This window comes from Pipistrellus kuhlii, unplaced genomic scaffold, assembly GCF_014108245.1.
Source record: "Pipistrellus kuhlii isolate mPipKuh1 unplaced genomic scaffold, mPipKuh1.p scaffold_m20_p_5, whole genome shotgun sequence".
Classification (NCBI taxonomy): domain Eukaryota; kingdom Metazoa; phylum Chordata; class Mammalia; order Chiroptera; family Vespertilionidae; genus Pipistrellus; species Pipistrellus kuhlii.
The window spans coordinates 79310686-79322917 of NW_023425551.1; the positions used below are offsets into that span (position 1 = coordinate 79310686).

At 43.0% G+C, this 12232-nt stretch overlaps 1 protein-coding gene across 1 annotated transcript; it reads right to left on the reverse strand.

Annotated features, from left to right (window-relative positions):
- Nucleotides 1-832: 832 nt before the first annotated feature.
- Nucleotides 833-7432, reverse strand: SRSF3 (serine and arginine rich splicing factor 3). Its single transcript, XM_036413677.2, has 6 exons — nt 7276-7432; nt 5958-6165; nt 4299-4433; nt 2110-2148; nt 1848-1934; nt 833-1652 (listed from the first exon to the last, which is right to left on the reverse strand). The coding sequence occupies exons 2-6, from the start codon at nt 6161-6163 to the stop codon at nt 1625-1627; spliced, it is 495 nt and encodes a 164-aa protein (XP_036269570.1). The 5' UTR covers nt 6164-6165; nt 7276-7432; the 3' UTR covers nt 833-1624.
- Nucleotides 7433-12232: the final 4800 nt, after the last annotated feature.

Consider the following 12232-nt stretch of genomic DNA (forward strand, 5'->3'; position numbering starts at 1 on the left):
TGCCTGTTTGAATCCCAGTCAAGGAATAAGTCCAGGTTTGTTGGCTCCATAGGCGGACAACTGACCGTTTCCATTTCTCCCTCCCTCTTCCTCTAAAAATCAATTAAAATTCTCTTAAAGTATATGTGTATAGCCTTACAGATTCAACTCAATGCAATGACTCCGCTCATATTAAAGTCAGGATAATTCAAAACTGTCATAAAACAGCACATTTAAAAAAACTAAGCCACAAGACTGTTGCATTATGGTTTAATCTAATTGCACAAAATTTAGAAATTACAGCTTCTCTGGATTTCTAAAAGGAAGGTTATGCATGCCTCCGTATTCAAGTCTGCACTTACATTTGAACCATATGGTGAATTTTACATGATAATGGATCAATTTAGAATTCCCATGCAACACCTCAAATCATGTAAAATAAAATGGAAGCAATTTTTAAAGCTTTGTGGATAGTTCTCATGCTAATGCTAAAAACCTTTTTATGGGCAACTTTAAATTATATACTAGAATGCTACCCTTCAAAATGTTGGTCACTGAGTAAATTCAAAGAAAAAATTTAAGAACAATCATTTAAGTGACAACCAAAAATTCCCTTCACTTCAAAAGCCTCAATTTTCTTTCTTTTAAGATTTGTGTAACCAACTGCTTTCCACGGGACAAGAACTATGGTAATAGTGTGTTTGACTATTATAGTTATGCTATTATTTTATTAATTTAAAAGCACTTTACAAGAAAATATAAGTATGGCTTCCAATAGGAATGTTATACCTGAACTTGATACCAAGCTCACACATTTTAGTTTTGCAAGGAAAAACAGGCTTTCAGGTTAAACAACAATTTGTAACCAAAACTTTAATCCCAAGGATTCTCACAAAACATATTACAAATGACAGCAAGGAAAAAATTTTGCACAGTAACTCAAAGTTCAGCTCTACAATGTACCCTTAAACTGACAGGACACTGGCATCTTGAATAGTCTCAAATTTCCAAGTGAAGAATGTTATCAACAGCTATATATTCATATATAGCAATCACATAAGAAATTTATGACCTAAAGCAAAGGTAAACTAACTTTCTTAAAACTTCTTAGGTTCTACACTAACTCCATACCATTGCCCAATGTAAAGAATAGTTGGATTTTTTAAACCTCTAAATCTAAAAGTGCAGCTTTAATTTTTAGCTGCTGGCTTGTGTTCAAAGCAGCTTTTGAAGACTGCCTGTCCAACTACAGCTGCCTATTAGATCCCAGCTACGGAAAGTCTTAAATCCAATTTTTTGCCAGTTTTGTTTCCACAATATTCAATGTCACACTTTAGCTGGGCAGAAGGTTAAGAGGTTTATTATCAGTCTACGAAAGACTGAAGTTCAAAGCAAATTCAATTTTGCTTAAGGGAACATTGTAAAGTAACAATTCTTGATATTACATGCCTCATATGATCCATTTCAAACCATAGAGAATTACATCTTTATGCGTCACTGTTCCAAGACAAACAAATGTGAACAGCTAAAACATCTTAAAAATGCACCAAGCTTATGAAGTCTCAAACAAAACTTGAATTTTCTGTACATACTCCTGTCAAATGAAGTTATTTCCTGTACACCACTCATCTTGCAAACTGGTCTTCTATTTCCTTTCATTTGACCTAGATCGGCTAAAAAAAAAAAAAAAAAAAAAAAAACAAAAGCAGAAAATCAGGTTCCATATGTAACTTGGGGGCAGTGACAAAACAGCAAAAGATTTTTATGATAGAAAATTATAGCAAAATGGCTTAATTAGACCTATTTCTGGTTTTAGTACACTAACTAGTTAGACAAGATCTTAAATAGCTCATCATTAAAGATCTTACCTACGAGACCTAGAGAAGGAACGAGACGGCTTGTGATTTCTCTCCCGAGACAGTGATCTCTCTCTTCTTCTATCTCTAGAAAGGGACCTACGGACAGAGGAAAAGGAAAAATAGGAAAAGAGTTAATTCTAACTTAATACTGATTCCATGTAACACTTTATCCATTACTAATAATTCATTACCACTAACAAAGTCATTTATCAATAGAAAACAGCACAGCAAATAACACAGCCATTTCTGAGACTGTGGCCAAGTCATTTACCTGCTCCGGCTGCGGGAGAAGCTTCTCCGTCTTGGAGATCTAAAAGCAGAAACAAGAAAGTTAGGCTAACTGTCAATTAGTATTTATGGCGTGAGGCATTTCCCAACTTTTCAATCTCACTGTTGGGCCCAGTGAATGTGCCGAAGAACTGGCACCCATCGTCAAAAAGAAAAAAAAAAGAAAAAAAAGGCACAGAAGGATTAAGGAACCAAAAGCTCAAGTGAAAAGCAGATATTCCAACCATGGACTCACTTTAACAAAGAATGCTTCACAGCAGATCTGTCCAATGCAAAACTTCATGTCAAACTAACTTCACTACCCAAACACCACACCAAAATGTAGTCCCACAAGTAGTTCCAAAAACAGTACCATAAACCAGTATTTGGAACCCATGCAAACCTATAAGTCCATGACAAGACTTAGGTACCAGGTGGATAGTGTAATTGTGAAAACGCGCTAGGTGTAAATATTGATGCCATTAAGTGCTACATTAGAACTGCATTTGTGATTGTCACATTTAAGGGTGTGTTTAGACTTATCAAAATTACCTTAGCTCTTGGCCCACTTCACCCCCAAATTTTTAAAATTTTGAAAACTGTTAGTAAAACCATTTAAAGGTGATAGGAGTCAAATTTTTGCTAGAAAGGAAAGCTAAATCTGTTAGTAATTTAAATTTTTAGTTTGGCATCTCACACATGCAAATAAGTTTCACTTGAAGGTCTAGTTACATTATGAGTTCCCTATCACCCTTAAAAGTTTTATTCAAGCAATATATATGTACATTACCATTCAATTATGCACAGCCAGCCTTTGATCCAGAAAAAAAGAATTACTTTAAGCCGCTTACTCCTTATTTTAACCAGCAGTAAACTGTATAAGCAGGAAAAACTTACTAGTTTTGGGTTTCAACAAGCTAGAAATGGTGAGGTGAGGCTGCCGGACTGACGGCCAGGAAGAATTTGCTGAAAAGGTTTTGCCAGATGTTGCGTTGGATTTAGTTGGTTGGCGAAGGGGGTGTTGTGGATTTTTCCTGCTTTTTTGTTAGCCGAAGGCTGCTGCTGTAGTTGTTGTGAAGACATTTGGTAAATAAACAGCTGAGCTGATTGGCCAGGAATGTGTGGGCGGTCGAGGTGGCTGCTGCCGATTTGGTTAAGGTTGGAGAGAAGGCTGAGAGAAAACAGCATGCTCGGGAACCAAAGGGCGGTGCAACCTGGCGACTGGCCATGCCTGGGTCATGTGAAACGACACCAGCCAAGCTGAATGGGGCGCGCTGGTCACATGACGCTGAAAGGGCTAGTTGACTGGCTAATGCAGACTCAGAGGGTGGTGAGAAGAGACATGATGGTGACTCTGTAACGGGGTTCATTTTTATTAATAGATGGACCAAAAAGCACAAAAAAAATGAAGAAAAAAAAAACAAGCCATCAGTACAACCATCTATTAGCTAACAAATACTCTATTTGGCAACAGTGTGTTGTTTTTCAAAACAGCAAAAGGGGCAAGATTTTGAACTCCTATCTCCTAGGACTTCACTCACCTTTAAGAGGTAAATTCAGTCCTTCAGAAACTATTTTGGAGATTTGAGGAGATGTGGACTTAGCATCCAGACAACACTGCCTGGTCCAAGAATGATGCCATTGTCAATTATAAAAAAACAGATCTCTCTCCTATTTGGGTATGAAGAATAGATGACTGGGATTACTTTTTTAGCCCCCTTTATTGGTCAGTGACATTAGTTTCAGAAAAAATCTTCAGAAAGATTTCTATTTTACCAGTTGTAGCATTACTAAAACAGCTGCCTAATTGGTAAATATTACAATCGTGCTAATAGAAAACACAATTTTTTTGGTGAAGAGCTAGAGTTGAATGTAATGTTTTGTCATTATGGAGTCAAGAAATGGAAAAAGGCCTAAATTGAAGTATAAGGGAAGACTTGGAAAGATGCACTAGAAGATGAACTAGAAGATAGATCCAAGATAGAAGTTACTGACTACCAACATGAACCTAAAGACAAAAGCCAACACTCAGCACAACTCACATACCCCAAACTAAACCCAGCAAATGCTTCATAAAAACCTCCGGTCTTCACAATAAATTTAAAACCCACCAACAAACTTTTGAGAGAAATAACTGCTCCTATTACCTACTCCATTACACCAATACCTCTAGTCACGCTCTCTCTCAAGTACCTGCGGCGAGGTGGAGGACTCCTTCGCCGATAATCATCTCGAGGGCGACGACCCCAAGAGGGAGGTGGGCCTCGATTTCGACTTCTCTTTTCACCATTCGACAGTTCCACTCTGACTCGGCAGCCACATAGCGTTCTAGGAAGATAAAAACGTTATTACATTTAAAGCAGCCAAACTGACTTCCTGAAAGATGTATATTAAAGCAAAAAGCACTTCTAGCCGAAATTGATTTGGCTCCGTAGGTAGAGCGTCAGCCTGGGAACTGAGGGGCCCCAGGTTCGATTCCAGTCAAGTAAGTGCACGTACACTGGTTGTGGGCACATCCCCAGTAGGAGGTGTGCAGAGGCAGCCGATTCTCTCTCATCAATGTTTCTAACTCTATCCCTCTTTCAATCAATAAAATATATATATATATTTTAAAAAGCACTTCAAGTTAGGAACACATTTGAATGCCTGCAGAATCCTTAACACCAAAACAGGTTTTAGTTCCCTTATTTTTTCCTTAAAGGAAACCAACTTCTTTATATTTTATTCCTTTAAGGGTCAAGTCTGATCATTGGGCTCAATGTTAATTTGTTAGTATTTGTAATTTAAGTGTGAAAACACGTAGAATAGTCCTTAAAGAATTAGTTCATCTATACATCCTGTGTGATGTCTTCCTTTGAGGTCTGTCCCGTCACTTGTTTATGAATCTCACCCTATATTTGCTTGTCTCTCCACTCCATCCCTCTCCAAGTAAACAGCAATAAATAGACGGGAGACATTTGTACATTTTATTTTACATCACCCCTCTCCCCCAATTATCACAATAGTTGACATGAAAAGTTCCAACAGCCCTTACATTCCGATAAGCCAGTGAGATAAGCCAGTGACTGGGAAGAGGCGCAACACTGGAAATATGTTTCTGCAATCCACTTGAGTAAACAAGCTTTTCTACAGCCAGCCTACTGAACATTTAACTTTAGGATGGAAATCCAATGGTTTCAAATGCCAACCAAATGAAGGGGGAAGGGTAACACCTGCTCCTATTAAAACTCGGACATGAGCAGCCAGCTAAGGAAAATTGCTATATAAGCCAGACTTCCTAAAAGCAGCACTCCAAGCACGTAAAGATAATGGTGCAGCAAACCCCATGTAAGCATCATCCAGCTCCAATCATCAACACAGGGCCATTCTTACTTCAAGTATGATTCCACAGCCGTTTTAGAATTCAAAGGCGACAACAGTTGACTGAGGAGAATTTAGATTTAAATGTTCTGACAATTTTTTGGATGCAGCTGTACACCCACTAAGAAGTGACCATTAAACTAAGGTGACCAGATGTCCCACTTTTTAACAATTTGTCCTGCAGCGTTTTAAAAAAAGGTCCTGATTTTTTAAAAGATTCCTTTAAATCTTTTGGACTTTTTTTTTTTTTTAAACGAAGCGGGTCGTCTGGTCACCTAAACTTTATTATATTCTTCAATGGCCAACTGAATAAGAAGAATCCTCCTTATCTCCACTAAAACTGTTCGGTCCTTTTTTTATTGCCAAAAAAGGTGTACACAATTTCCAGTAACATCAATTTCAGATAGCCAAGAAGCCACTCAGAATCATTATCCTAGAGATTTTTAAATGTTAAAAACATAAACGACATATTTAAATCAAAGATCAAATTACCTCCCATCTAGCTCTCGGACTGCATCGGCTGCGTCTCGGGGATCTTCAAACTCAACAAAAGCAAAGCCAGGAGGGTTTCTGGCAACCCACACACTTCTGAGCGGTCCATAATAGCCAAAGGCTCGTTCCAATTCCGTCTTGTTACCGTTGTTCCCAAGATTACCCACATACACCTTACAATCCAATGGACAGGAATCACGATGCATTTCTGTAAAATTAAAAAACCAAAACCAAAACAGTGAAGATTTAACCAAATAATCTACACACAGTGAAACAGACCCTTAGGAAAGACTGCCAAAATACTAAAAACAAAAAACAAAACCACACCTAATTAAGTAAAATCACCACCCTCCAAACACCCATTTCTCCGTTAAATGCTGAGTTAGAGGCCTGAGACAGAAGTGCATGGACCACAATCCCATCTATTATGAAATGTCCCAAACAGGCGAACCCAGAGACACGTTTAGACGGGAATTAACGGCTCTTCCAGTCGCCTGGGCAGCGGCCCCAATCACCCCGGAGGCCGGTTCCAGATTAGGGGCTACCCCGACACCCCCTTCTCCCCTTGGGCTTGCCAATTAAAAAACCAGCCCAGACACATCCTATAGCGTGACTCCACCCTGTGCCCAGGAGCTGAGAACAAACCACTGCTGGAGACTTTTAAAAAAAGAAAAGGAACTCTGTAGCCAGTTTCGGGCCTACGGGCTACCGGGCAGCAGCTGCAGAAACAATGCTGCCCCCGGAAACGGGTTTACAAGAAGACTGGGTTCAACGAGTAAAAAGTGGAGTCAAATGAAAATAACATGAGCGTGTGAGTGCAGAAATAGCTTACTGTGAATGGAATAAATTTCCAGCCTTTTCACAGATTAAATCTTTATTATTGAAAATATTACATTATGCTCCCTTTTTTTCCTCCATTGACCCCTTCCAGCCCGCCCAGACCAACATTCCCGTCTTAACGAGAGCCCAGTGACAAAAAGCCTGGGAGCTTAAGAAAACGTGGGGCGGAAGAAAAAAAAAAGGCGCCATAAATTGAAAGGCCGCGCGGCCTGCAGGACGATTCCGGTTACCGGCTCCCCCGCTGCCTTAATCCTCGGGCAACCTCACCCGCCTGCGCATCTCCCCGCAAAGGCCCGCGAACCCCTTCCCTCCGGGCCGGGACCCGCCGGGTGGGCTCCTGGCCCGCCGCCGCCCGCGCCGAACGTCACAAAATGGCGGCGGCCCTTTGTCTCCATCTGGCGCCGCCATTGGGCCCGGCCCCACCTCGGCGCTGTACCGTCTCACTCCCCACTTCACTCCTCCGGACCCGGGCCCTTACCGAGATCTTGGGTGAGAAACGCGGCGGCTGAGCTCCACACACCCTCGGACGGCTCTTCGGCTCCCCTCCGCCCGGCTGCACAGGTCCCCTCTCCTCCCCGGCGTCCACGAAATGGCGGACCACCGCCTTCTCCTCGCCCTTATTTATACGCCATGCCGGAGTCACGTGATTGGACAGGCTCGCCCAATGAGAGGCCGAAGAGGCCGTGACGCAGCGGCAGCGAACGCGACGGGCCGCGCGGGAGTTGGGCGCGCGCTCGGGCCGCGCCGCGGGGTCTGCGGGTTCTGTGGGCCCCGCGCCCGGCGCTCCCGCGGGGCTCCTCCTCCGTCCCCCCAACCTCGGCTCCCGGTGCTCCTCGGTCCCCTCCATGCTCGTCCCCGAACGGGCCGGAGCTGTGGACGCCGCTGCCGCCGCTCTCCTGAGCGGGCAGAGCCGGCGGCTCCGATACGATTGAGGTCCCGGATGGATTCCATGCTCGACCCTCGCCCGCCGTTTGGCCGGGACGGGGACCATCGCGCTTTCAAACGTGCTTCCGAGTCGCTCCCAAGGTCACGGAGCTGTGGCCGCCGAGCCCCACACTGGTGGGCAAGCCCGGTCCTGCAGAGCCTGCCCGCGGGCCGGTTTCCCGCCTCTCGCCCCGGGCTTCGGCCGCGCCGGCGGCGTCCCCGGCTGCTGGACTCCCCCGTGTGTGATGGGAACTCAGCGGCCGAGGAGCCCGGCAGGCCATCGGGAGCTGCAACTGGAGCGAATAACAATAGGAGGAAGTTGCTGGGGATGACGGATTAAATCCTGAGCCCCCACACTAATGCCAGGAAGGGCGCCTCTGGCCTACCCCCTGGAACGGGGGGGGGGGGGCCGGCCTCCGCGGGCCGCTCCCGCTTCCCGCCCTGCACCCCGCCAGCGGACAGAGCCGCGGGAGTGGTGAGCTATTGGGAGAAAACGGGGCGATTGTGTTAGAAAACCGCCCAGATCTCCTCTCCGGAGCCCTGCCCTCGGCTGGGGAGCGCGGTTCCCGCTACCGCCTTGCAGGAGAGCCTGACTTAACCTACAGCTAACCTGTATTTAAATATGCTCTGGAGAGAAAAACAACAGAAATAACCTGTGTTTGAAGTCACTAGCTGAAAGTTATGCTAATTATTTTCTTGTCTTATCTCTCCCAGACGTTTTCCTTGGAAGCCTTATCTCTCCATGTGGCCCTAAAAGGATTTTCCTTAGTGGGGAGGGGAAAAACGAAGATTTAATCTCCCCGAGCCTTCGTTTTCTCTGTTGTGAAAGGGGAATTTCACGGCGAGGGGAGTAGGAGAAGGGGAACTCCATGGTGGAGCAGGCCCTGTGCCGGCCTCTCCTGGGAGGGGGATTCTGGCAAACCCTGGCTCTTCCTTCTGGCTTTTCTTTCATCCTCACAGTGTTTTTCTCTCCTGGCTCCCCTAGGCGTGCCCTCACTTGCTCCTCTCGTCCGTGTAAGCTTTTCTCTTCATAATTTTTTCTTCTACCAAAGCAAAGTCAGATAGTCCTGGATTGGGACCCCAGCCCTATTGCTGCTTACAGCTAAAGTGTCTCAGCCCAGCCGGTGTGGCTCAGTGGTTGACCCTGTGAACCAGGAGGTCATGGTTGGATTTCCAGTCAGGGCACATCCCCGGGTTTCAGGCTCAATCCCTAGTGTGGAGTAGGCAGCCAGTCACTAATTCTCACTCATCACTGATGTTTCTGTCTCTCTCTCGCTCTCCCTTCCACTCTGAAATCAATAAAAATATATATTTTTTTAAAAAATGAAGTGTCTTGAAAAGAATCTCTTACCCATCTCAATTAATTTCCACCACCCTTTCACTCTCAAAAAAAAAAAATCAATGGGAAAAATATTCTAGGCTGAGGATTTACAAAACAACAACAGAAAACACTCTTTAAAGATTCTTTTTTATTTTTTATCTTTATTGTTGATAGAAAATGCCTCTTTTTAAATATCCCTTTCACATCTCAGTATCGCATCTTTCCCTATTGCCCCTGTTTTTGTTGTGTGTGTGATGCTAGCTAGTCTAGCATGCATCTTTCAGTGGGGCTCTCTAAATTACTGTGCTCATGAGTACATTTTGAACCGCCTCTGGCTTGCCACACACACTTTGCATCTCCGGTGACTGCAGCTAAATGAATTAGCCATTTAAACTCTGGAATATTTGAATGTTGCTTTGATTTTATTGGGTCACCGACTATTCTTGTCTGAACCCTAAAAAACCTGATGCTTTATCAGAATTTCTTAGTGGGACAGGGAATGGAGCTGTGTATCGTAGGGAAGGTCTCTTGGTTTTTCTTGGGGAAACTACCTTTCTCACAAGTAGACCATGTTACTGATGCAGGTGTGACTGGGCCCCACAACCCACTTTTTCATGGGTAGGGAACTGGCCACTGCTGGTTAAATAAGTCATTCCAGTTCGTAGCCCCCCATCCTCACCCCATTAGACGTGATGAAAAATCCGATCAGAACAGTGACCAATTCCAGCATTGCTGCGAGGCCAGCCAGAGAGGCATGCTCTTTCCTCTGGGGCCCTGAGCCAGGGCAGCCAACCCGTTTCCAACAGGAAGCAGCAGCCTGCCACAGACCCAGCCTAAGGCAGAGCGAGCTGAGAGATGGTAACAAAGAGCCCAGGAATTCCCAGTTATTTGAACATTCAAGCTCTCTACCTCTTTCCCCAACTTGCCTAAGCCACTTTGACTTTACACACAAAAAGATTCCAAATACAGAAATTACTCTGACACACTTCTCTCCACCTCAAGTTGAGAACCGTGGCATTAAGTAATCTAATTCTAAAAAATTCATCCGTTACCAATAAACTAAATAGTTGTGTTTTTTTAATATACGGGAAAAAAGTTACTGATGGCCAGGCATTAAGACCTATGTATAAGAATTAAAACTTTAAATACTGTAGTTGACTTCAAGGAAAATCTAATAAGAGCTTAGACCATAACAATAGTTCCTTCGCTACTTGGTGCAATGTCCTGGAAAGAGCACAGTCAGTGAAGGGTTATCTGCAGAGGCCTGGGCATGGGAAAGGAGATGCACAGCAAAGGCAGGACTCCCAGAGGCAGCTCTTAGGCCCATTGGGGCAAGAATGGCCAGCGTTTCCAGGACCAGCAGGCACTGTAGCTGTGAAGAGAGGCCACCACGGCCTTAACTAGAGGAACTGCAGCACCCCAGTGGTGGGGGTTTGCTTTGTTTTGTGAAGGGATGATGGTCCGAGTTGGAAGAATGGACTATATTCTCTTCCCGTAGTTTCATCTTTTTAAAACATCTATGTTTTTATTGATTTCAGAGAGAAAGAGAAACATCAAGGCCTGGGGGATCGAGCCAAAAACCTGGTCCTGGACCGGCAATCAAAGCGGTAATCTCTTGGTGCATAGGATGATGCCCAACTGACAGAGCCACACTGGCCAGGCAGTCCCATCTTTTTTTTTTTTTTAATATTTTATTGATTTTCCTCAGAGAGGAAGGGAGAGGGATAGAGAGCTAGAAACATCAATGAGAGAGAAATATCAACCAGCTGCCTCCTGCACACCCCCTAATGGGGATGTGCCCGATACCAATGTACATGCCCTTGACCGGAATCAAACCTGGGACCTTTCAGTCCGCAGGCCGATGCTCTATCCACTGAGCCAAACCGGTTTCGGCCAGTCCCATCTTTTAATGGTACCTTCTGCAGCCAAAGCCGTTTGGAGACCCGAGGGAAAGACACCTAGGGTGACGCAACCCTAGAAGTCAGCTTCCCAGGGCATAGAGCAGAGAAGCTGGGGGAAAGACAATCAACGGCTACGCTGTTTAATACAGCAATCATCAGGCATACGTCATCATTTCAGTCCAAACTGAGATGTGTTGTAAATGGAACACATATGCTGGATTTCAAACAGTATAAAAAGAAAAAGAAATAAGTAAAATATCTCATAAAATTTTATATTCATTACATGTAAAGATGATAACATTTTTTTTATGTATTGGGTTAAAAACTACATTATTAAAATTAACTTCATCTAAGTTTTTATATTTTTTTTAACCTGTGGCTAGTAGAATACTTAAAATTATATGTGTGACTTGCATTATATTTCTCCTGGGCAGTGTTGATCTATCAGGGCAAATGGAAAATAACCATATTTTTTTCACACAATTACAACAAATAATCACTTAAAATCTAATTTTGGCCCTGGCTGGTATGACTCCAAAAGGTCTCAGGTTTGGTTTGATTCCTGGTCAGGGCACAGGCCCATGTTGCAGGTTCAATGCTAGGTTGGGGTGTATGCGGGAGGTAACCAATGTTTTTCATTTCTCTCTCTCTCTCTCTCTCTCTCTCTCTCTCTCTCTCTCTCTCTCTCTCTTCCCCCGACCCCTTACTCTAAGATCAATTTAAAAAATTAAAAAATACTCATTTTAGCCATACAGTTTAACTTATATGTAGAATGTAAAAACAACAACAAAAGAACGAACAAAATGAAAATGGATTCATAGAAACAGAGATGGTTACAGAAGGAAGATGTTGTGAGGGGATGGGTGAAAAGGTGAAGAGGAATAAAGTCAATAATATTGTGATAAACTTGCATGTTGACGATGATTACTAGAATTTGTGGAGTGATCACGTAAGTAAAGTATAAAAATGTTGAATGACTGTATTGTATACCTGAAACTAATATAACTAATATAATATTGTATATAAACTAATAATATTTTAAAAATCAACAGAACTTTAATAAAATAAATTCTCAGGAGAAAATAAATAAATGAAGTTCCATATTCTGGAAGATTATGTGAAAATAGTGTTTCTGCAAATTACATAGTGTTAAGCTTTAAAAAAATATTTTTGATATTTTGAGATATCATCCTTCTATGTATTTTTATATGATTCCTTGAAAAAGTTTTTTTTGATCATATTACATAATTAACATTCATTCATTCAAGAAGTATTTGTAAGTACCATCT